Source organism: Nannospalax galili, unplaced genomic scaffold (assembly GCF_000622305.1).
Source record: "Nannospalax galili isolate Female #2095 unplaced genomic scaffold, S.galili_v1.0 scaffold429, whole genome shotgun sequence".
Taxonomy (NCBI): domain Eukaryota; kingdom Metazoa; phylum Chordata; class Mammalia; order Rodentia; family Spalacidae; genus Nannospalax; species Nannospalax galili.
The window spans coordinates 3,531,432-3,558,227 of NW_008360330.1; the positions used below are offsets into that span (position 1 = coordinate 3,531,432).

General features: G+C 41.3%; 1 protein-coding gene across 2 annotated transcripts in view; it reads left to right on the forward strand.

Moving 5' to 3' along the window:
* The window catches only part of Brinp2 (BMP/retinoic acid inducible neural specific 2), a 109,068-nt gene that overhangs the window by 32,450 nt on the left and 49,822 nt on the right, over positions 1–26,796 (forward strand). For both annotated transcript variants that reach the window (XM_008826116.1, XM_008826117.1), the window contains exon 2: positions 23,965–24,309. In XM_008826116.1, the coding sequence (XP_008824338.1) occupies positions 24,041–24,309 (269 nt within the window). In that variant the 5' untranslated portion in view covers positions 23,965–24,040. The remainder of the gene's footprint in view (positions 1–23,964; positions 24,310–26,796) is intronic.

Sequence of the window (26,796 nt, forward strand, 5' to 3'; positions counted from 1 at the left end):
AAGCTATCCAGCATAGTAGGGGTGTGTGTGTGTGTGTGTGTGTGTGTTTGCAATAAAGATATTTCACCCTTATCCTATCTTATTGCCCCCAAATGGTTGCAGTCATAAACTTTTCAACTTGGCAGCATGATAATTCTCTCTGGGAGAGGAATTGTAGGTCAGATTTGAGGAAAATCAATGACCTATTTGCAGTAGGGTAGTGGTTTTGGTTTCCAACTTTGGCCACGCACACGGAGTGCTTTTAGTTTGATTTTTTTTTTAAACGGTAACTTTGCACAGCATGAGACCAAGAGAGAAAATGATTATTTGATACTCTTTGGTGATCCACTCCTTCTGAAGCTCATCTCAAAGATAAGAGGAGATTGGAGAAGCCGCAGGCCCACCCCAAAATGTCCCAGGCGACAGGAATGGAGGCTATTTTAAGGATTCATTTCCATATTTAGTAACTTGCAGCATCTGATGTAGACTTCCTTTATATTCAAGTGGAGTTTGTCATGGTACAGATGAAGCCCTGCCTTGCATCATTCTTCAGTGAAGATGCAAAAAGATAGATAGCATTTTCAGGGTGAAAAGAAGTTCTTAGCATTCTAATTTTAAAATTTTATTTAGGTTGAGAAATTTAAGATTCAGGCATGTCCTGAGAATTTTTTTCATATCCTATATGAGAATTTTTTTCATATCCTATAAAAGCAGGGCGAGAAAAAAAAATTGAAGAATGTCTACTTTTTAAAAAAATGCACTTAACTCTAGAGCATGAACAGACTACTTTCTTTGCCTATGCTCTCCCTTCAGTGTATCAGCAGACACCAATGGCTCTATGTGGAACATATATAGAGCATCCATCCACTTTTACCATCTTTGCAACTGCCATTCTAATCCCAGCCACCATCACCTTTTTATCTGACCCACTGTTCCGAATCTTTAACTACTTTCTATTTCCACCCTTGACATTTTAGAATCTATTTTCAACATAACAGCAGGCCTTCTATAACACAATGTCCACTCAGATGCAAAGTTTAAGTTTCTAGGGTTATCACTTGGGGAATCTGGTCACCAATACATAAATGACCATACCTCTTTCAACCCTCCCTCTTCGGGCTTTGTGGCCACTCTGGTCTCTGCTATTCTTGAGACAAACAAAGCAATCTCCACGTGTACTCGTCCCTGTGCAGGTTGCCGTGCTTTACCTCCAAATGCTCACTATCCTACTTGCTTCAAGTCTTTGCTCAAATGCATCCTGCACTTGAGTGCTCTATACAATAGTACTCCTCACTAATGATGCCCCTCCCCTTACCCCGCATTGCTCTTCATGAAACTTATTACCACATAATGTATTGTATATTTAGTTACTGATATGCTTGCTCTGTGTACTCCCCACTAAAATGCAAGCTCTATAAAATTAAAGAAATGGTTAATTAGTGTTTAACATATAGCAATGTTAAGAAAGAAATGGTTAATTAGTGTTTAACAACAGCAATTACTCAACATTTTGTGGAATAAGTGCAAGTGATAAAAAGAATATTTGTAGTGTTACATGGCACATAAAACACACATTGAAGAGAATTTGGACATCCAAGAGTAGCAGAGGGCTAAACTTATGACGATACATCTATGCCTATGGTTTATTTTCTCCTAAAGTCTCTTTTAATTAGGATGAACTTGAATGGGATTGTTCAGGCAATTTTGCATTCATTAGTTGTATCATAAGGAATTCTTTCTTTAATAAGAGAAGTTAAATGCTTCTCCATTTTTCCATGAGGCTGCAAGATGAGTGAGTCTGCTTGTCTTTAGAAGTCAGAGATTTTGCACTGTTCTTTTGGCAGCCTATGTAGTAACATATTGTTTTACTTATAGCTGGTGATCATTAGAAATTCTTTCCTTGAAAAGGAGAGAGTACTGAATATTTGGCCGATGGAAGTTTTTCCTAATCTAGTCCATGTCTAAGGCTCCGATGGTTGAGTCTGGACTGAGGATTAGCCTTATATTCTTGTTCTAATCATGATCCTCTGGGATGGGGTGTGATCTAGTCTGAATGTACTGAGAACTAGGAACTATAATCAATTCCTTCTGCATTGACTTAAGGACTATTTTGAGCATCTCTTGTGCTACTTGAGCAACTATGGTGCTAGCTGGCATGTGAAAAGCAAGACTAACAAGATGAGCCAAAGCTGCAGCCTCTGTGGAACTTAGAGACTAGTAGAAAAGGCCAATTTTGAACAAGCATCCAAACATAGATGTAAAATCATTATTAACTACCATGAGTGAGACAGATATTTTGTCAAAGCCTGCAAATGAGAATTTAACCCTGACAGACAGATTCAAAAAAGGCTTCCTTAAAGAAGTAATGCTAGAATTAAAAGCAGTAGGTTGAGTAAGGGACAGATGATACCATAGAATAGTGACAGCATCAGAAGCCAGTGCCTGATAGTTTAAGGGCACTAGATTGGTCTGAGGCCCTTAAAGAATATCTGTTTTGCTGATATACAGAGAAAGATAAAATGCATAAGGCTGGAGAAGTAAGCAAGCAGCAGACTAACATAGCTTTGGATTCACTGTGATGACTTTTATGTATGTGTCAGTCATTAGATGACTGAAAGGCATTATAGCTGAATAACAAATCACTATATGTATATATATATATATATAACTTGAACCAACACATGTTAATTACTTTGTAGTTTCTATGCATCAGAAGCCCATGCATGGTTTTGCTTGATGCTTTGCTCAGTGACTCGACTCACAAGGCTGCAATCAAGGTACGGGCTGGACTGAATTCTTACCCAGAAGCTAGACTAGGGAAGAGTCATTTCAAAGCTCTTTAAGGTTATTGCAAGAATTTATAACCTTGTAATTACAGATCTGAGGGGTCTGTCTTTTTACTGGCTCTCAGCCAGAGGCTTCCCTCAGGTCCCAGAGCCCACCTTCAATTCCAAACCACATAGCCCTCGCATAGTCATCAACATATAGTTGTTTTCCCTTTTCAGGTCAGCTAGAGAATCTGTCTCTCCAATTTGATAAAATGGAGTCTTATATTATGCAACATAATTGTGGCATTCATCAGCTGCATTGTACTGTCCTGGTTAGAGGTGAGTCACAGGTCCTAATTGTTACTCAGGAAAAGAGAATTAGAGTAGAGTCCAGCTCTTCGAGTATCGCCTCAGAGTGTGCCAGCAGTAAGAGGAGCAAGGAAGATGACACGTTCAGATCTGATGAGTACAAAATGCATTGGAAGTCTTGATGAGAAATAATAGTTTAGCATAGGGTAATGGCAGTGGCTACCCATGATGTTAGAGTGTTACATACATGTGAACAATATTTCAGAGTCAAAAATTGATGAAACTTGGTGATGGGTGTATGTAAGGGAAAAGGAAAAGGATGATATCACAAATTACTAATGGATTTCTATCGAATAAGTAGACTAGTAGCACTCAACACTATTTGTGAAGATCCACTGGGGAGCTTTAAAAAATACTTACTACTGACCCTGATCCAAGACTTTTAAAACTAGAGCAGTTGGTGGTATTGTGGGAGTTCAAGTAATGGATAATTTTATTTCTTTTATTTACTGTTATTTTTTGAAATTTTAATATAATATAGTTTGATGGTATTTAGATTCCCTCCCCTAGCTGCACCTCCCCCCCCGCTCCCAACCCAAGTTAATACGGTCTCAAACAAACACGTGAAATATTTTTCCTTATTACAAAGGTAATGACTGCAAAATACAGGAAATTTAGGAAAAACAGATTGACTGAGATGAAAGGAACTTTAATTACTTCATACATTTACCATTGATAATAATAACAAATCATATGTGTGTGTGTATATATGTGTGGTGTGTGTGTGTGTGTGTGTGTGTGTGTGTGTTTCCACTAGGGTACTTTTCTAAACAAATCTACTTATTTTTTAATGGTGAGACCTTTGTTAATTATACATTACATTTAATAGAACAATAACATGCATGCTGTTTTATAACTTGCATATTTAAATTACATTCTCAATAATTTTCTGTATTGTTGAACATTCTTGAACAAACTACTTTAAGTAAGTGCATTGTATTAAATTGCATGACTATACGATGATTTGTTCAAGTCATCTATTATTTGACATATAGGTTATTTTCCACTATTATAAGATCACATTATAACATATAGATGTCCTAATGTTGGAGGGGTGACAAATGCCACTCCTTTTTTCCTCCCTACAGTAGAGATCCACCTGAAGAATGAGACACAAGTAAAAAATGAGCTTTGCTTTTGAAAAGAACGAGCACAGAATGTGACCTAGATCTAGAAACAAATCAGAACCAGATAAAAAGAGGCTTCCAAATGCCACCCCTCTATACCTTTCCCCACATAGCAAAAGTAGAGCTTGCTATGCTTGGTTTAATGAATAACAGAGAGAGGGCAGAATGTACATCCTTTGTAGACAGACAGATGTCATGGAGAAGGAAGCCTAGAATGATCAGGGTCTGATGAGCTCTGTTCTTTCAGACTCATGGTACACTCATCTTTTGGTGAGAAGATAGAGACGAGGGCTTATTTTCCTTAATGGCATCATTCCCATATGTGGTAGCTAGCCTTCAAGATGGCCTTCAGTGATCCTCAGTCCCCGATACTCACACCTTTGTTTAGTCTCCTTCCAAATGTATCTGTGTAGGTTTGTATAACAAATAAATAGAACAGTGATGGAAGGAGACTTCAAGTTAGAGCCTAAAGGTCACTACAACTTCTTCAGTACTGTCTTTTGGAGCACTTGCTCTAGGGGAAGCCAGATTCCATATTGTAAGACTACTCAATCTGCTCAGTAGAAAGGTCCATGTGAAGAGGAACACAGTTCTTCTACTGATATCCAGCACCAACCCACTCTCCTTGACCATGTACTACCTCATCCATGAATTCTCCCTTCCAGTCAAATCCTCAGATGGCTACAGCCATCACAACTGCAACTCCCTGAGTGACCTAGAGCCAGAACTACCCAAAGTCCTTACCCAAAAGTTTGTGTGAGAAAGAAAGCAAGCATTTGCTATTGTTTTTAGCTGCTTGAGTTTGGGGTGAGTTGTTAATAATAGGTTATTATTAATACTACATGCTTTGAAAACAGAAAGTCAGATCAGTGATGTTTTCTCTTTCCTAGTACCAACCAGCAAACATCTTTGTAGTCAAATCTTTGTGTTCATATTCAAAATAAGAGTAGATTTGCTGGATGAAAGGAGATGCAGACTATCTAATGTCATGCGGTATTATTTTAGATGCCATAACATTGGCCTTAAAGCTATGCCACCATAATCCTTGCTTCATTCACACACTTGCCTGAAGAATAGCATCATTACTTTCTGTGTGAAGACAACCGGACTGGGTCAGGGCTAGGGGAAAGAACAATGTTCAAGTCCCCAAAGGTTGGTAGGAAGCACAGAGGATTCGGGACATGTGCTGACTTTTGGAGGAACATTTTTATAAACAGATGAGAAAACTAAATATCACAGATACACACGGTGCCTGCATTGGTATAAACTGAGGCTTCATGTGCTGAAGGATATATTTGGTGTGGTGGATAGAAATACACCGATGGGTGGAAACTCAATCCATATCTAAGAGACATATGGAGTGAAGAGAAAAGAAGCAAGAATAAAAGAAACAAAGAGCCCCAAAGCAATAGATAATACCTATGATGTTAGAGAGTTAGAGGGAGACATAAGGACCACGAGAGAAGATTTCAGTTAACGCTCCCACCCGCAGCAAGCTGCTCTTGTTTATGGGAAGGAAGCTATAAAGTTCCAACAGTTGCAGCATCATGCTTTTCAAAGGTTTATTTTTAGAATGCTCCTGATAATGCCCCAGGAGTTGCTAGATCTGAATTAAAAACTCCAGGTCTCTACCTCCCCACCCCTTTTCTAAATAAAGAGTTATTGATTGTCTAATGGCCTTCATATCCTGCTGCAAATAACCCCGAAAGAAGAAGAGAGATGTTACCTGGAGCCCAAGTGGCTAACAACTTTAGAAAAATGAAGATCATATATAGACAAGTTAGTAGACGACAAACTGTAAGATAGCTTTAAGCCTAAAGTACAGGCAATTGTAGGGGGTAAAAAGCATGAACATTTAAAGGGAAAGAATGGAGCTGCTGAAAATAAACATGGCTATAAGACGCAGATACATGAGCATGGGTATGTGGAAGTTCTGTGTGGATAACAGCATCTTTTAGAATTCATTGGAATCAGAGATTGTTTTTCAAAGAATGATGCTCAAACAAGGATCCTTGTGCTACACAGTGAAGACCTGCATTGATTATAATCCCAAGTCCATTACCAACTAGCTATATAAACTGACTCCTTGCAACCATACTCTGTACTCTAAAACAACGTCTTCCTAGTCTAGAGTCTATACCTACCTACTGTGCAGATTGCAGATGTGCTATTCTTGTTCCTAGGATGGACCTTCTGCAGCATTCAGTTTTTTTAAATGGGTGTTTTGTTTTGTTTTGTTTTGTTTTGTGGTGGCCGTGTTCCCCACTCCCTCAAGTCTATTCCCAGGGCTAATGGAGAACAGACTTCGAATGAAGAAGTGGCAGTGCAGGTATCAAGGGGACCAAGATGCTGAATTTGGAGAGAGGCAGGACAAGCCAAAACTGTAGAAGCAAGGGAAGGGACCGTCAGTTAGGAGGAGGCAGCCATAGATAGTAAAACATTTCTCTGGTTTAGAAATGAGAAAGTTGCTCTGGGTTTTACAGAAGTCAAGCCTAATGATGTTTGTGGAATGAGGAGTGGGTGGTAGACAGTGTTCCATGTGGGTAGGTTAAAGGACAACATTCAGAGGCCACTAGGGGAGCGGCAGTTTTGCATCTGAAAGGAATATAACAAATAAGAATGGAAGGTAAGGTAAGTATTTAAAGAATCGTGCTCAACTACCCTGCCCCATCCTCTTATCTGTCCAGTGGTGACAGTCTGGCTCACCAACTGTTGTTGATAAGTGCTCTTCAAAGAAGTGCCTCCTTGGGGATGAAGCAGTGAACACCATGTATTGCTCTCAGGACCCTCCTTCATTTCACACCTTTGCACCTTCAGATCCTGGCAAGCCCTTCAGAGGACTCTACTCTTGGGTTATTGACAACATCCAGATATGATCATGATTAGATAAATTTATCTGTAGTCTTTTCTTTGATTCTCTGTGCTACATCACCAAAACAAAGCCTGTGTTATCAACCAGAGGATTGAGAGATAAAAGGGAGTAAGTAGAAGGACCCCTTGTGTGTCCTTGAATGTTCTTTTCAGAAACACTGGATGCCACTCACTTAGACTACAGTGCCAGTGGCGCCTCTTAGTCTTGTGCAAGATGACTATACCACCTTACACAGTGGTCCTGTAGGGAAAATGAGCATTCTAAGTGAAGATATTAGGAAGAAATTACACAGAATTCGGAGCATCTTTAATTGAAATTTCTGGGGACAACAAGCACAGAAGGCATATGTGTAATCGCTCCCAAGGCCCTGCATACCAGCTGGGATGTCAGGAGGGCAGTTTCAGCCTTTGGGCAGCTCATTAGGGCAGAGTGAAGATGGATGAAGGAAACAGAAGCCGGTCCTGCTGAGTCACCAGTGTCAGTTCCAGGATCTGCCTGGGCATCCCCACAGGCCACCTGGCCAAGGATTGACTAAGCACAGGGCTGGGGAACTGGCAGAACATCAAGGCTGTGGGGCCCAGTGATAGCTGAAAGAGTAACATTTGTGAATGAGTGTGATGGAGTGTTTCTATTTGTTTACACTAAACCCAGCTCTGCCTTATACAAGTGTAGCAAACAAGTGTGAGAGTGCTGTGATGGTTGAAACGGAAGATTGTCTGAGCAGCTGCTCAGGTCGGTAGCTGAGATTCTCCAGAATGAACAGTGAGATTCAAGTTTTACCAAGAGACCTAAAGATGATAAAATGAAGACAGAAAAGTACTCTTCATTCTTTCCTTTCCTTTTTTGAAATTGGAAAAAGGTCCTTTCTTCTGATCAGAGCAAATGATACATTACTCTATTGAAAATGTGGGAACATATAAAATCACAAGAAAATAGCAAGTAGCCATAATTGCAGCATTTAGCAAAAATTATTTACAAGAATTTATTTGCATTCATTCCTCTCTGGAAGAGCCCAGCCTTGGACAGACACTTCCTAGTTCATTCTGCAGTGCAGATGTGTGAAGGGTGCCTAGAAGAGAGTGGTGTAACCTTTTATTATCATCTTAGTAGAGAAGTGAAAATAATTCAGACTTGTTTAAAGTCACAGAAATTTGTGAAGCAATGTTTCTGCTGGTTCTGATCTGTGTAATAAAAATAGATTGGCCAATTAAAATTTGTCTTGTGCTTTTCAGTCTTAAGAAATTTTCCTGTGATGCTACCCTGCTGTGCACAACATTTATTCACCTAAGTTGTGGAGCAGAGACAACTGTGATTTACCAGAGGTTAACCTAGTAGATGGATGTGGAAAGTCAGGAGTCAGGACCTCTGATCGTTTCACTTATGGAGAACCACTCTCCACTCAAAGTTTCTATTCTTAAGGCAGCAAAGTGAAAAAGAGTGTAACCATTTCTCATAAAGTTATTGCATTCAGAACTATCCCAGGATAGTCAGAACTATCCCAGAAGAGTTCTGTGATCTCCCTTGCTCCTCTTGGGTGGCACAAGGCTTGTCTTATTACCGGTAATGTCCACTTTGGCTCCTGGAAAAGGATGGTGGCTGATATCTGTATTCTAAGGGCGATACTTTGAAATTATAAAACATCTCATTCTTTATCAACTTCATTAATTTTAGCTCTGGTCTGTATTTTACATGAATGGCTGAAATATATATATATATATATATATATATATATTCTACATCTATTAGTTGACATGGTATAATAGATAGTTTTCTGTGGCTGTGATAAAATACCAAGGCAACTTATAGGAGGAAAAGTTTATGGGGGCTATGGTTCCAGAGGGAGAGCCCATCATGGTGTGGCGGCATGGCAGTAAGTAGCAGGCATGACAACAGGGTCCAAAGCTGAGAGTTCACATCTCCAATTGTGAACGCCAAGCAGAGGGAGCAAACTGAAAGTGAGGCAAAGCTATGAACTCTTGGTCTTCCCCCAGTGACATACTTCTTCCGGCAAGATTCCATGACCTCCCAAATAGCACCGCCAACTGGGGATGAAGTGTTTCAGTATTTGAGCCTATGAGGGACATTTCTCATTCAAACCACCACCCAAGGCATATTAATAAAAAGTTTATCCCTTTAAATTGCTGTATCTACTATATCTATCTATTATCTATTAATCATCTATCTCTCTATCATCTATCTATCATCTATCTATCATCTATCTTCTATCTATCTATCTATCTATCTATCTATCTATCTATCTATCTATCTATCATCTATCTATCTATCATCTATCACCTTCCTAACTACCTATCTGTGTCTTTGCATATAACCTGACATACGAGACAGATTAGATAAATGACAGATGAGAGACAGAGGGGCCTTTTGGATTTATACTTTATCCATTGGAGTGTATCCTACTATTTTTGTCCTAGAGGTCCTGAGAAGGCTTCTCAAGGTAGTTCTGTATCATTTTGTCATGTACCTGTTATTCTTTGAGAATTGTTTTTCACTGTTGTCCTCGAGCTAGCTCTGGCTTAAGAGAACCTGTTGCAGACATTTTCGGAAATTTGCGAACACTTTGCACCAGTTGGTAGCTTGGAATCAAGCATGGCAAGAGTATTTACATCATGAAAATTGGCAAATGTTACCATAGATTTTCCCCCACAAACCTAGATGTTAAAAATTTACTAGCACTCCATCATGTCTGTCATAAAAATGTTCCAGGCTCTTCTTATATAGTAATGGCTTCAGTTCTGCAATCAACTCTCAAGGGCGTTCTAATTCCTTTTAGTGGATTATAGCACTTAGAAAACGGAATCTTGAAGCCAGCGAGTGCTCTTGGATATTGAAAGGTAGACAGAAATGGAAAAGACTGTGCGAGTGTGTGTGTGTGTGTGTGTGTGTGTGTTAGTGTATGTCTACAAACACTAGAAGCAAGTGTATATGTGTATGTGCATATATATGTATATGTATATATACACATATGCCTTAATTAAAAAAAATATCTGGAAACAGTTTAGATTTGTAGAAAAGTTGGAAAGAAAACGGTTCTTTTGTGCCCTTCACCCAATGTTAATATTTTTAAATAATTGCATGTGGTAGTTTGAATGAGAAATTTTGCCAGTAGGCAGGCATATTTGAACACTTGATCGCCACTGGGTGGCACTGGAGAGGTTTAGAAGGTGTGGACTTGCTGGAGAAAGTACATCACTGGGGAGTGGGCTTTGAGCAGACACAGCCTGGCCCCACCTCCAGCTCACTCTGTGCTTTATGTCTGAGTTGAAGATGTGCTCACTTAGTTTCCCATCCTGCCTCCATGCCTGCTGCATCCCATATGCCTTCTCACCACCATGAATTCTTATGTCTTTGGAATCATTAGCCAAAGTAAATTCTTTCTTTCAAAAGTTGCTTTTGATCATGTCGTTTCATCACAGCAACAAGAAACTAACTCATGCACCATGGTACAATTGAACCTGAAAAATCCCTAGCACTCAGGTAGTAGAGGCAAGAGAATCAAAAGTTCAAGGTCATCCTCAGCTACATACTTTGAGGCCAACATGTCTCTAAATAAATAAATTAAAACCTTGGGAAATTAGCACTAACGATGGTGCAAAGCAATTAATTGAAGTATAAGCTAAATTTGATTTTGCAAAAATTTTCTACTAACACCTCTTTGCTGCTCCAGAATCCAGTCCAGAGTACCATATTGCATTTAGTGCATAGGTATATACATACATTTTTAAATTTGTCCATCTATAAGTTTATTCACTCATTTATCCATATCTCTATTTTCATCTACGTTTAAAGTCATCTCTCATACCTATATTAGCAAGATGCACAATAAGTTTTATTTTAGCTTCTGTCATTCCCATAAGCATAACTTTCTTTCTCAGTCATAAGAAAGTTGATTCCCATTTCCTCAATATATTCCCTTATTGTCTAGATCCCACTATATGTAATAATGTTGGTTACTTCACTGATCTTCTCTACTCACCCACCAATCTCCTGTGGCTCCAAACATATCCTTTATGGGCTGTTGCCTTCATACAAGAATTGATTGACTAAATTAGGATGGGAAAAAAAGATGAAGGGAAGGAAGTAAGTTATACAAATTTCTTACTACTTTAGCATTTCATCCTCCTTTATGTCAGTTTCCATCGATTAATCATACCTTGTTGAAAGTAAATTGTTTAGCACAGTTCCTAATAGACAGTACGCTCTCAATAAATAGAAGTTTTCTATTCTTTTTATTGATATTGAGGTCCTGTTGAGCAGGAGGCCTTCAAGGGAGCAATGTGGAAATGTAGAATTTTGGGTCTTTGCCATCATTATGTGTACTGGAAAATTACATGAATGAATAAACTTCCTTAAAAAGTTGGCCTTGCACCATCATGCCCGGGAAGCAGAGGCAGGTGGATCCTTGTGAGTTCAAGGCCAGCCTGGTCTACATAGTGAGTTTAGGTCAGCTGGGACTACAGAGAGACCCTGTCTCAAAAAGACAAAAAAAAAGTTGGCCTTGCATTTTTAAAGAAATAGTTTATGAGTATTCATTAGAATTTGTTGACACAAATCAGGGTTCCTAAAATCAGGCATTTTAGGTCACAGAATTGTGGTATAGGCAGCAGTTCTATGCATTAGAGATTATTTAGAAGCATGCATGGCCTTACCTGCTGTGTGTGTTTTACTCTCTACCTCTGTTTCAGCAAAAATTGTCTGCAGGCACCACCAAAGTATCCAGGGACTGAAACACTCTTCACCTCTCCCCAGTTTAGAACCACTGTAGCAATTGGCTGGCTTTGTCTTTTATAAATCCTCTGTTTCCAACATATTTGAGAAGCAAGATATTTGATTTCACATTTAAAATTCTTAATCCATAACTTTATGTTATTTTGCCAGTGATTTGGATCAAACCTCACAGAAGTAATTCGTAATGACACTGAAAAAAATCTTAGTTGTGATTCAAAGGTCGCTCATCTGAGCCTCAGTGAGTTGTGAAGAGGTAAGTTCTAGGCATAAAAGCTACCCAATGTGGACTGGAGAGATGGCTCAATGGATAAGAGCACTGGCTGCTCCTTCAGAGGACCTGGGTTTGATTCCCAGCACCAGCATGGTGGCTAACAACCATGTATAACTCCAGTTCCAGGGAAATCTGATGTACTTTTCTGGCCTCTGTGGGCATTTCATGACAAGGGTACAGTTACACACATGCAGGAAATGCACTCATACACATAAAATAAAAATAATAATAATAAATAAAATATTTTTTAAGGCTGCCTAATGTGGCTGAGGGCAATAGGACTTGCTACAAGAAAAGTGCAGCAAGGTTTATGCAACCTTTCAAAGAACTCGAGTTAATTACCTTTTGGTCTTTTCTTGTTCTTTCTCCTGTCATTTCTATACCCTATCTAAATGGAATGTTCTTTGTTGCATAAACATTAATTGATGTATGGGTAGATATTTATGAACTTTCTTAAAAGGAAAGAAGTAGGAAGATTATTGCCACAGTTTACAAAGGGTTTTACTTGCCAGAACAGTTTAGGAAGTCTGTAGCAGTCTGAATCACAATCAAGTTAAGCTTCTTTAGAATTGCTTCAGTTCTCTACTGGGGACTCTTATTTTACTCAAGGACCTCCAGGCAGTGCCCAATCACTGCAGAGTATCTAAGTCTCTATTATCACTTTTTGATGGAGAAAGCATATGGTATTAAAGACCTGAAGACGAGACTGGTAAGATGGCTCAGCGGGTGAAAAACACTCACTCCACAAGCCTGATGACCCGAGTTCAATCCTAGACACCATGGCAGAAGGGGAGAGCTGACTCCCAAGAGTTGTCCTCCAGTCTCCACACATCACATGTGCACTGTGGGAAAATGCACAGCTACACTCAGATGCACACATCATGCACCACCCCCAGTACATACTAAATAAAACAAGCTTTTAAAAAGAAATGAAGATCAGCACAGCAAACAAAATGGCAATAGCATAGTAATTACATAAATTCATAATGACTGACACAAGCAAACCCCTCAAAGCAGCACTGGCATTGCCTTAAACATAAAGCACTCTTCATTTTGAGCCAATGCTGAGAGTTGGGACTTCTAGAATCTGGGAAATGAAGTGAGGGGTTTTGTTCACAGTCAAGATTGCATAGCAACAAACCTTTGCAGTAGAATATTGAATGACAATCCTTAGGAAATTCTTCTAGGGTACTGATTTTAGTGTATGAAGACCAGCTTCTGGTAATTTGTCATTATTAATTAACTAGATGGCTAATATATAAGCGCTGGTTTTCCATAAAAATCAATCTAAGGGAAGAAGAGTTATTTGGTTTAAGAATGGAGGAAACTCACAATGATACATGGATAAGTCTGCTTCCATCAGTAGGTCTTTGTAAATTACCAGGGGATGTTCAGGACTTTCCTTCAGAATTGGTATCTTAAGGTCAGAACCCCCAAAGTTTGACTGCAGTACCTTAGACTTTATAGTAAACCTCCAAGGTCATTCCTGCCACCACATTGCGTTTCTTCCTTTGCATACCCCACCCCACTGTTCCACCCACCTGCACCTCAGTTCCGATATAGCAGGAAGAAGGAAGAGTTACCATCAGAGAGGGGAAAGAGATACGGGGAGAAAGGAAGGAAGAAGGAAGGAAGGAAGGAAGGAAGGAAGGAAGGAAGGAAGGAAGGAAGGAAAGAAGGAAGAAGGGACAAAGGAAAGAGAAAGATGAAAGGAAGGAAAGAAGGACTTGAGAACGGGTTTCATTTTGTTCTTTATTTCCATTTTGGTCTTTTTGAGACAGGGTTTCCCTGCAGCCACAGCTGTACTGGAACTCGATATGTAACCAAGATGGCCTCCTTCACAGATCTCCACCTGCCTCAGCCTCCTAAGTGCTGAGATTAAAGACATGCGCCCCCACGCCTGGCTAAGAATAGGTTTCTTGGACTACGCTACAGAAAGGGCTAATGATCCTTTCTCAGTGTACTTATTGACATTCATTGAGCAGCATATGGTTTATCTTAGCTAAAGTTTGTGATGTAGCATCTATATTTAATTCTTCAACCTGTCAGGCAACTCATATATTTGCAAACACAGTCCCGGAAACAATGCGTTTGCTGGTCACATCTGCATCTCTAACATCTCCGGGGCTCTGTGTTGCTTGGCATGATTACTGTGCAGGGCATTTTACACTGTGGATGGTGCCAAGGCCTGAATAAGGCAGAACCTGAGCTAAGAGTTCAGATTCAATGAAAGACCTTGAAGAAAGCCAAAAGCAAGAGAAGCATTGAAGACTGTAGATGAGAATAGGGTCACTAGGCAGCTCCACTTCGGTATTGCAGCCTGTTCAGTGATAAGCAGTTTCATGTGATTGGCTTGAGTTTACTTTGGCTTTGCAGGCCTTCATCAACTCCATGCGTATACAGAAGCTCTGCTGGAAAGTGAGCTGAGGCTTAAACAATGGAAGCTAAGCTGGTAGAGGGAAGCAGGGACAGAGGAGTCTCCTCTTTGAAGTCAGCTGTTGGCAGAGTGTTGAGAGGGTGGCAAAGCCAGTGTCAGTAGCTGAACCCAGGGAAGGTGGTAGGGCATGCCATGCCGAGAGGTAGGAACCAAAGGCATGGTTCCAGCAGCTTTGGTAACCGGAAGCCTAACCTGCTGGTCATATTGCATGAAGATGAACTCCTGGTGACAGTAAAGCTCAGAATGAAGGAAAGGAGCCACAGTCCTCAGTAGAGGGACTAATAACTGGAGGCACAGAAGTCAGCATGGTTGTAAGCCCCTTGCTCCTTACATGGGCTTGCTGAGACTGGGCATAAAGGAGGAGGACGGGGAATGTGGGTACAGATTCAGCATGTGGGTGAAGCTTGGGGTAAGAGCATCAGCACTGCCGCTAAAGGACACCAGGAAGCTAGCAACGGTGGTTGTTCACCAGACCCAAGATGAAGAATTCTGGCTGAACTTAAGGTTTTGGGATGGCATGTAGGATTTATCACTGCCCTCTAACAGGACATCAGAGCAGGAGCCACCAGCTTCAAAGGAACAGGAGGCACCAAGTACTTTTAGCTAAGCTGGGAAATTAATGGTAAGTGAATCTGCTTTTGTAGGAAAGAGTCTAGACTGTTTTCCTCAATTCATAGCACTGTTTTAAGTTAGAGTGGCCAAAAGGTGTCTAGACTAACCTCCTGTGTCTGCAGCACTCTTACTGAAGACTGACTTATATGTTTGTAGGTCATTTAGATGGCATTAGGACTTTCCTGGAAGAATATTGCTTGGATTCTACTTCTGAATTTTCTTCTCTGTAAAATGGGTATAATACAGATGATCCTTGACTTCTAATAGAATTATGTTCAGATAAACTTTTTGTAAATAGAAAATATTGTAAGTTGAAGATGTACATAATATATGAATACCTAACAACTAAATATCTCAGCTTAGCAGCACAGTGCAGTGTAGAATATAGTTTCCCCTTATGATCATGTGGCCAAGTGGGAGCTAGATCTTGCCACTGCTGCTCAGCACCATGGTAAAGTCAAACATGCATAAGCTATGTCATTGTTAAGTTAGAGGCTATCTGGCCTCATCCTCACAGAGATTTTTGAGCGTTAAATGAGTTAATGAAGGATGTGTTTAGGTCAGTGCCTGGTTCAGAGTCACCAATAATAAATCATAATTGAAGGTGATTATAATGGCAGCTCTGAGACTCATGGGCTTTAGATTTTGAAGATGTCAATTTTCCTCTAACGTAAGTGAAAAGGAAATGGAACAAGCCATTTTAACATTGAGATTTAAGCTCAATTCTGATTGCAGTTCAGCAGTGCAACCTTGCGGAATCCTTGCATTTCTGTGGTTGTAAATTTTCTCATCAGTAGAACAGGGTGAAGGGGCTTCTGTCCCTGACACTCAACTGGCTCTCAGTTGTATCAAAGTATCCTGGAAGATTTTTCCAAATATACCTACATATATTCCAACTGAAGATCTGTTGTCTCCTCCTTCCCCACCTTCTTTCCCTGTTTCCTGCCTTCCCTCTCCTCTCCCTCCTCCTTTCCACACCTCTCCTCACATCCCCCTTATACATACTAGTACATATCCATGGCTGCTCAGAGTCACTGGGTCAATTCCATGACATGATCAGGTAGAAACTATTCAAGGTGGAAGACTGGAGAAAGGCAAAGTAACTGTGTAATCAACACAGAGCCTAGCTTTGAAAAGCTTGTTGGAGAAAATTGGTTTGAAAGTCATGATGGACATTTGTAGACATGGAAAGCAGGTGACAGTGGGTACAGGGGCAGGATACAGAGTCAGAGGGACTATGGGATGAGGACAATGCTTCCCTAGGTTGAGCTTCTACTGAAGATGTGAGGTACTAGGGGAGGGGTATCCTGAGTCACTATAAACACTAAACACTCTTGAGGACTCAAGGCTTAGAAGATTACCTTTTCACGTTGTCTTCTCATTTATAAACAACCAGAAAACAAGCAAACAAACAGAAAGGGCCATATTAGGTGAAGGGGTATCTATGGACTATCTCTCATGCTAATAGTGTGTTAAAACAGAGGGGAAAAATAACTGATCTCACCACAAGCTCCATACCTATTAAAGGTTTTGATTCCCCCACAGTCCGGGGAAGTATCTTTGTTACTATTTCCTTTTTCTTAGCATCTACTCTGAGAGCTACTCTTTTGGAAGGGTTCACACAGGTCTTAGGACCTGGTAAAGGAAGGTAGATTTGTTTGGGCGTAGGGGCTGGGGGTGATGGGAGCTTCTAGGATTTCTTAAGGGGGGAGGAGGATGGAAAATTTTCTTCTGCATGGAGATGAGTTTTTAAAGGCTTAAAACATGTAACATTTCATTTAGAGGATCCATTTGATCAGTTATGCTGTCTTTTTCTTTTTCTAGTGAGCCCCTGACCTCAGGAGGGGCTGTGGGGCACAGGAGCTCCTGGGTCTTCACTTTCTGACCTTGCATTCACTACATGAAGCTCTGGGCCAGCCTGTCAGTTAGCTTATCTGGCCCAAGGAAAGTGCCAAGGACGCCCAGTGGGCAAGTATGAAGCCTTAGCAACTGACAGATGACTCTGTCCTTGACAAGTTGTCACACAGAAAAGCTTATAAATTCGGGGACCCAAGGGGATGGAGCCTACAAGGACTAATGTCATAAAAACTATCTATGTGAGTGTTGTGAATGTGGGATTATTTTTAAAGCTTAGTACAGGATCCTCAAATCCTGTTTTGTTCCTCGTCCATGAGGGTAAGTGCTGGGTCTGTCTTGTCTACCAGGTTTTTAAATACCGTCCTTGTGCACAGACATTGCTTAAGAATTGATCAACTGATGGACATGGGTGAGATGGGATAAGGAGAGGTGAGTTACCTGTAACTCAGAGTCAGAATATCTGAATTTCACTCCTGCCTTCTTGTGGAGTGGCCTCCAGAGAGCCCCTCTCAGCTTCCCCTCTTAAAGGTCTCAAATTAATATAAGAGCATTTAGTAAACAGTAATTATGATTAGCTCTTCCCTTTGCATAAATAGTCATTAATATTGTTGACCTGATTCTATGCAGTGTGAATATCCACGTCCTCTCATTTGAAATCATTCCCTAACTAGCAGAGGGGTACTTTTACGGCATCAAATGCAGCTTCCCGGGTCTGTGCCAGTCCTGGGGATGAAGCTGAAGGCCATATCAGGGAGCCCAGGGAGGACAGTGGCAACAGCCATGTCACACCTGCCTGGATTTAAATGCGGGACTGTTGGAAACTGCTGGATCCGCATGGAGTGTGATGAGGAACATGTTACAGAGCAACTGTATGTAGTCTTTGGAGAACAGAGGGAAGCATTCCCACATCCTGTTGCAAAAGTGTCCTGTCATTTCTCCTGCCACTATTCCTTTACAGCAAAAATAGGTTTTTCAACCTATTGTTCATCTACCAACATGTGGAAGACGAGAACAAATAACACACTTCCATGATTTTTAAAAACACTGACACCCTCAGATTTATTCAAGAAAACATCTCCTCAAGAGTTGGCCAATTAACCACTTAAATGACTTGAAGCTTATTTAATGTCACTGCCTAATCACTTTATGAAATGTCACTGCTCCAGCAAGCAGAAATTTCTGCTTTATACCTCAGTTCTCTTCTGCTTCATTGTGAAACACAGCTTCATGAGGATAGTGAGGCCTTGCTGCCTGTCCCTTGCATGTGCCCCTTCTAGTTGCATAGGATTGGGAATTTCAGCAGGGAGCAGGATTACAAGGATCATCTTGCCTCATAAATCATTTTCCCAATGACTAAAGTGAGACTTCCAGAATAAAGTGCCTAGTCCACGAGCACTAACTTGTAAGTGACAAATAGCTACTTTTTATAGCTGTAAGTCATGGATCTGGTGCAATAACCGGTAGGTAGACCTGAATCTATACCCTAAGTGTGCCACCTTTTATACTGCTCTGATCTACTCTTAGCCTCACTGTTACCCGTGTTTAAAGGGGTAATTTTATCACCCATGCTTCATAAGCAGTAGCTGTCACATACATATTAAATAATTTGTACTGGTGTTTGTTAATGATAATTAACATTAACAGCTTTATTAACTCTAATGATAGTCTCACACCTATAACTTAGCTATATGTGTAACTTTTCCAGGATGCAACACCTCCTCTTCAGTAATTGCCCTTTTTTAAAAAAAATTTATTATTTTTATTTTATGTGTATGAGTGAATTGCTTGCATGTAAGTAGGTGCACCTACGTCCTTGTGATGCCCATGGAGATCAGAAGAGGGTGTCAGATCCCCTGAAACTGGAATTAACGACAGTTGTTAGCTGCCATGTGAGTCCTGGGAATCAAACCTAGGTCCTCTGCAAGAGCAGCCAGTGCTCTTTACTGCTGAGTCATCTCTCCAACCAGAGTAATTGTCTTTTACTTTTTTTCAATGGTGGGGATTAAACACAGAGCTTCACACATACTAGGAAAGTGCTCCGCCCCTGAGATATACCTCCAGTCCTACAATAATTTTCATTACTGTTCTGTATCTACCATATTTGCCAAGACTTTACATTAGTAGCTGATGACCCAAATCCTAATTGCTTTATCTTTTGACATACCTAGCAAATGTGGAGATGGAAACAGGAGAACACAAAAGAGAACATAACCTCAGAGTGGCGGTGGTGATTCTTGGGTTACTGTTTTGAAGACTGCACTACCCACTTATCTATGCATGATTTTCCCTATTGACAAAACTGTGACCATTTAATTCATAGCTTAAAGGACAGATTTAAGCTTACGCACTCAGCCAAGGAAAACCTACATGTTGTTATACTTGTACCTTTGGTGCAAAGCAAATTTTTTGTCTAGGTGCAAAACTGCCTTAAATACGGAAGGCAAAGGAAATGATTTAGCTTTCTGAGGTAAATCTATAATTCTTTTCATGAAGGAGCTAGCACGGCTAATGTGTCACCATCCTCATAGGGACTTGTACAGTCAGCTTTCGGACAAGACAGAAACCAGAAGCATGATGGGGGAGATGCTAATTGTTTTATCCTGCTGTTATTAGGGGCACCCCCAGAAGCTGTGAGAATGTAGACAGGTAAGATTTGTGTGGCAGGTTGCTATTACAAAATTTCCAGTGATATTTTTGTGAAGAATAAACAGGAAGTGCCCCAAAGCTGTTCTTCTTCAAAAGCCTGATTTTCATACACTGTCAACACGGCAATTATTTTATCTTCCTTTTTTTAAGGTGAAAGAATGTATTCTAGGGATTTATTTATTTAGAAAGTTTTAAAACCTGTTTAAAGCTCCCCTTTCTTAAAAATATGTGTAACATTTTTTAGTCAAAATGTCTTCAGATCCTGAGGAAAACCACTGAAGCAGAAAGCAAGTGATTCCCAGGCCAGGCGTTTCTGAGGAACGGCAAGCCCTGAATTCAGCCATTCTTGCTGTGCTCAGCAGACATGGCCCGGCAATCAAATCCATTTGATTCCAAAGCTGATATTCCTATACTAGGCAGGTTCCAGCTCATTGTGAGCTCTGAAAAAGCATAATTACAAACAAAGATGACAAGCAGGCTTAATATAGTTTGCTTCTTTCAAATAGCTTTCCCCAAGGTTACTCACCTATCCTTAGGAAACCCTCGAGTGGCAGGTGAGGTGGTGGCTACCACAGCATAAGACGGACAAGGCCAGTGAACTAGGAGGTTAAGTGGCTGGCCCAGGCTGCATGTTGTCACAGTTTCACAATGGCTTCTTGATGAAATGCATTTGATTCATCAAATACGCTTGAGGACTGACAATGTGTTCAATGGAATGATGAAAAGTTAGATATGGCCTCTGACTTAGAAGGAGCAGGGAGGGTGTTGTGTGAGGCCCAAGATGGGGGAAACATTCAATATTTCTATGCTCAAGGAGCTGCTGTGATAGCTTCTTCTGACAGAGTAACAGCCTGTTTGCCTTAAGGAAGCAGGAAGAATCCTCACCAGGCTCTGCCCTAGACAGGATGGGAGAAGTGACAGTGGCTTTGCATGTATGGCATTGTTTTCCCATTGCTGTGCAACAATGTCACATAATGTAAAACAATATAAATTTATTACATCACAATGTTGTATGTGCACACTTGTATGAGGACAGGCACCACCTCATTTTTTGTGTGTCTTAAGACAGAGCTGTTCACTGGAACTCTCCAAGTGGTTAGACTAACTGGCTTGCTAGGCCCAGTGATCTGCCTGTTTCCACCTCTCTGGTGCTGGGATTACAGGCACATCCCCTTTTTTGACATGGGTTGTGAGGATTGCACTCAGTCCTTGTGCTTACAAAACAAGAACATTACAAACTGGCAGTCTCCAGTCCTTTCCCACAGCTTTTGTGGCTCAGGTGCCTGGGTACAAGTGAGTTGGTTCCTTGTCCCAAGTCTTACCAGACTGACATCAAGGTGCTAGGCATGGAAGCAACTCTTTCTGGGGTGAAGGGTCATCTTTGATTGGTAGAATCTGTTTCCTTGCAGTTGTATGACTGAAGTTCCCATTTTCTTGCTAGCTGCAGGTTGGAGAGTACATTCAACTCCTGGAGGTCACCTGTGGGTCCTGCTGTATGATTTCCATAGGCAGTTTACAGCATGGCTGTTTGCTCTGTTCTTGGCCAGCTGGATCCTAGTTCTTTGACACTATTTTCTTCTAAAGACTCACTACATCAGACCTGACCCATCCAGAATATCGCTCAAAGTTATCCAACAAGTCTTTGTCTTCTTTGCTTCCACCACCATCTAAGTGACCAGTTCTATATTCATCAGATCTTAACTCAGAGTCAACTGATTAGTAACCTGATCTGGGAGTGACATCCCATTGTACTCACTGGTTCTCCCTCCACTCAACAGGGTTGTAGAGGTCCTGGACAGAAGGGCATAGGACTCTTGGAGGCCGCTTAGAACCCTGCTTTCTGTATGTCTTTCCATCCACAGATATGGATTTCTACCTTGCTGTGTGTAGTACACTGGCCTCCGATGTCAAGGAGCTATAGTTTCCCAAATGAACAACCTTCCTGCCCTTCCATCATAATATGTCTTTAAGAAACAGCAATATTTTATAAAAGAATGAATCATTAATGGTAGAGTTTCAGGTAAGGTAATAAGCACTTACTCTTGTATTATCAGCTCTTAGCATAATGTCTGGCACTTAGGCGTTCTCAATTTATGTTTCTTCAATGGATGAATATGTGAATGATTAAATGGGAAATATTTTGGGCATCCTCATCAAATTATTTCAGTATGAAAATTGCCTCCTCCCTCCATGTGCAAGGATGATTCCTCCTTTTAGTTTTAAATTACTTTTTTCCTGGTAATGTAAGCTTATTAAAAAACACTTGGGGATTTTCCTTCTGTCTATGATTCTATTTTGTACTTTATATTAACTTTTTAAATCAAGTGAAACTAAGTTCGCAATAATATGTATAAAATATTCTATCCTTACCCAATTAGTCTGGATGCCTTTGTTTTCACACACCCACTTCTGTGGAAGGTTTACTTTTGAGCTGCCCTACTTAATTGATCAACCTGTCCAATTTGTGAGCATCACTGATTTTAATTATGTTTTAAAATCCGAAGGGGCAAGTGCCTCATTATTCTTCTAGACCCCCCACACACTTGGCCAGTTCATTAGATGGGGGGTCTCTCTTACCCCGCTATGGCTCTCCACACAGCATAGCATTCTTTGGCAAGGTCTGAACAAGAAGCCAGATAGAGGTTTGTAATCTGCTTTCTGTATTTTCCTAGCTCAACTCCTCTGGGTCCCATCATAACATAACTTTGTAATTACAGTGCCTACATAACAAGCTTCCAGAATGGAGGGAGCATCCAAGAATCTTCCAGCACCTAGCAGAAAATCGGTACTTACCAGCTAGAGGGAGGGTTGTCTGAATTTTAGCCTCTCTGCTTCCTTCCTTCCTTCCATCCTTATATGCAGGAATTCTGAAAAAAAACCATAGCATTTCTGGCCGCTGTCTCTCACACTCAGTATAGCTTTGAAGCTGGGCATTTCAGGATTCATACTTAGTTCCAGCAGGCCCTTCTGGGTCCTCTGATCCCAGGAAAGTTTGCTGGTTTTGTGAGCTAAAGCATTTCAGAGTGTTCAGGTCTGGGAGGAGAGGAGGTGACTCCAGGAGGGAGAATGAATCAGGTGCTGAAGCCCACTTTGCCAGCCCTGGCAGGATACTGGAAATTCAGGGAATTAACACCCTTGCCTCACCCCCAGGCAGCCTGTCTCTGAGCTTTGGCAGCCAGAGTCAGGCCATGAATTACAGGTACTAGGCACTGGAAGTCATTCTGGCACGCTCTGAAGTGGTGCTGGAGAGGGGACAGGACAGAGCTCTGACAGCATGTGCTAGAAATTAAAGATTGAAGAAACGCTGCAGTTCCAGGAAGCCCCGTGGTACTGAATGATCCCTTACATCTAGAGGTTGATAAAGGTGACTAGTTGTCTTTAGACAAAGTGTAGGCACTGGACATCAGAGGCCCATGATGAGTCATAAGGCAGCCAGGAATCCAGAAGGCCAAGATCATACTTTTTACTGGCATCTTCCCTCCACCTCCGAGAGGGCAGGGCAAGTATTCATTCATTCCTTCAAGAAGGATGTCTGCAGGCCTGCGCTGTGCTCTCTGGAGCTGCGCATAAAGGATGAAAAAAATGAGATCCAGCATGGCCCTCTGAGGTTCTTGTGCTGTTTGGTGGGGGGAGAGAGCATACTGAGGAATCCTCCTATGTAGCAAGATGATCCTCATTCGTTTTTCGTTCTGTCTCTACCCCTGTACTGCCTTCAGTAAAAGAACAGATTGGATTTCCAATCCCAAAAGAGAGCTTAGATATTATCCCTGGACCCAGACAGGCGGGTCATTTGCCCAGGTTCTCTTGGCTTCACAGGATGTGGCTACTTTTCTGTCCTGCAAATTCTCCTTGTTTCATGTCATGCTTCTGATACAGCACTCAGTCTAGAGGCAACTACAGAGGCGTTCGAACATTTTTATGAAAAAGACAGAAACGGATGGTGTGTGAGTCCAGCTTGGAAAGATGGGAGCAATATAACCTAAGATCTGGGATTCATATCTCAGCAATGGGACTCCCTCTTAATAGCTGTGTGAACTTAACTGTCTTAACCGAAGTCTCCTCTTCTCATCTGCAAAATGCTGACAATAGTGTTTCCTCATAAGTTCATGTTTGAAGAAATAAAATAATATGCACAGAGCACTCAGCTTAGTGCCTTAAGACCATATTGGTTATATTCAGTCACTAGGGTGGAGTTCTCTGTCCAGTGACATCTGATGCTCTCAGAGTCACAAGGGATCTAATCCTGTACCCATCTCACATCTTCCTTTGTACTTTTCTAGTTCGGAGCCCTGGAGGAGCAGCACGGAGTGGGAGAGCTTGGCGAGATAATGAAGACACCAACCGCCCGGGAGAAGCATGAGGTGGCAGTGCGGCTCTCGGTTTAGAGGGCTTCGGCCGGCGGCCGCCCCTTGGCCTGCCCTGCTGGCACTGGGCCTGCCCGGCTGGGTGCTGGCTGTGTCGGCCACGGTGGCTGCTGTGGTCCCCGAGCAGCATGCGTCCTCGGCTGGCCAGGCTCCCCTGGATTGGCTGCTCACAGACCGGGGACCCTTCCACCGCGCTCAGGAGTATGCTGATTTCATGGAGCGATACCGCCAGGGGTTCACCACCAGGTACAGAATCTACAGGTAAGTGGGGCCTCTGTGACAGTGCCCAGCCTAGGCTGTACCCGACTGGTGAGCCAGCCTCAAGCCCTAAGCTAACCAGAATGCCCTCAACCTGAACTAGAAGTGAAAGCTGGAGAAACATCAGGCAAGGAAATAAGCCTGCCATGTTGGTGTTTTTAAAAAAAGAAAGAAGAAAACACACACAAGCTAGAAAACCTGCTGATGCCTCCTGGGGACTTAGCAAAAATGGTTTCTATTTATAGGTTGTTCTGCTTATAAATTGAGGACAAATCAGGCGGCATGGAGTCAGCGTGTGGCCCAGGCTGCCGTAGGAGGTCAGAGTCAAATGCTAGGGCCAGTTTTAACTAATGGGTTAGATACTTTTATGAGTTGTAATTACTTAGCCATGCAAATGAAGGAAAGGCAGCTTCAGCTCCTGCGTCAGAGGTCTGGGGAGCTCTTCAGGGTGAGGGACAAACCTGCCCTCACCCGGGACAATACCACATGCTCACCTAGGTTCAGTCATGGAATGGGTGTACCTTCCCAGCTTCCCAGGCCCAATTCTAGAAGCATCCCATTTGAACGTCAAATGGGTGAGTCCTACCGGGTCTACGTGATGTGGGATAAACTAAGCGCTTATTCCTGGCTGCTAGCCCAGCACTGGAAAAGTGAAACACTCCTTTAATTCCTCATCATGGTGTGCTAGCGAGGCTGCCCACAAGCACGGCCTGATTCTAAACTTCCCCTTGACCCTTCTGCATTGCCTTTCTGTCATCTCTTTTTCTGCTTATCTGCACTAAAGGCATCTTTGAACAACCTGGGATCTTTACTGATTTTTTTCCCTTTTATTTAAAGACATTCATTTTCCTGGACTAGAGGGATGGCTCAGCAGTTAAAAACATTGACTGTTCTTACTGAGGACCCGTGTTCGAGTCCTAGCACCCACCCAGTGGATAACAACTGTCTTTAACTTCAGTTCCAGGTGAAACCAACACCCTCTTCTGATCTCCGTGGCATTGCACAACATGAGTGCACTCACATACATGCAGGCAATACATTCATACACATAAATAAAAATAATAGATAAAATATTTAAAGGCATCATTTCTAAATTGGTTTTAGTACAGAACAAAAGGGATAAAACATGGACAAGCACAAAGGGAAACTAAAACAAAGCCACTATTTCAGCACCTAGGCATTGCTGTTGTTCACAATTTGGCATGTGCATTTCCAGTCTTCTAAACATGCTTAAAGTCTTTGGATCTCTTGTCTGATTAAGCACTTAAAATATTATTTATTTATTTATTTATTTACTTATTTATTTATTATTTATTTAGTGTGCACGCATGTGTGTAGGAGTGTAGGTTCACAAGCTGCGCAGTATCCCCATGAGTGATCTCTCTGTGATCTGAGATGGGACACAGGTCTTCAGTCCTTTCCACAAATGCCACTATTGGCTGAGCTATCTCTTGGCCTTAGATTTATACAGCACTTCATCTGACTTGGGAAAAATCACTTCTTTCATTTAATCCTTCTAAAAACCCATATTATTGATGAAGAAATTGAGGCTCAGAAAACTTATACAACTTGGCAACAGACACACAGGTTTAATATCTAATAGACTTCAGAGTCAGAGGTCTTAAAATATAGTTAGTGATATTAAAGATAGCTTTTTTCCCTAGGAGTTTTTATTTCTAATATTTGTGGTAACTGTGCAACATGTTCAGGTTAAAATGGGATCTCAGAAACAAGGCTTAGGAGCATTCAGCACAGGAAGATTCCCTAATAAGAGAACATTCACAAGGTTCACAACTTGTCAAGCTGGGAAGCAAACACAGGGGACCAGACTGGGCAGCTGAGGGGCCAGCAGTGCATCAGGGGCCCCCCTACCCTTCCTTTCTGGCCAAATTTCCCCACTCTGCTTAGTTCCAGCCTGATTCTGGAAGGGATAAAGTTTACACTGCCTGCTCAGGTGGCTTTGGTCCTTGTATTTCTTCTAGGAATACAGCAGAGATTCATGTAGAGTCACTGAGAAAAATTGGCCAACAGGCTGGGGTTGGCTGAGTTAACTTCTGCTCAGGTAAAAGCAGATCAGTGAAGAATAGAGTATACTATTAACTCAATTTTCAGTAAATGTGCAAAATTCTAAACATATGGCCCACAAACTTTCTGTAAGACAAATTTAGGGTGGAATCTTATCAACAAATGTCTTTTTCCATCCTCCCCCACCCAAAATAACTAGGAAATCCCCCAGAATATGTATAAGTAGAGAAATTTTCCAGTTCAGTACAATGAGATTTAACTTACCTTCAACTATTTGGTTTATCCCAAATCTCACAGAAGCACTGTCATTACAAAAATAATTTTGAAAAATATATTAGAAATGAATTCAGACTGGGAACCTTAAAACTCCTATTCCCTTCAAAGAGCTATAGAAAGAGAGAACTAAGCCACCAGTTTCTTTCTCCTCTTTGTAGATCCTGCCCTTATTCCCCAACTAAGCCCCAG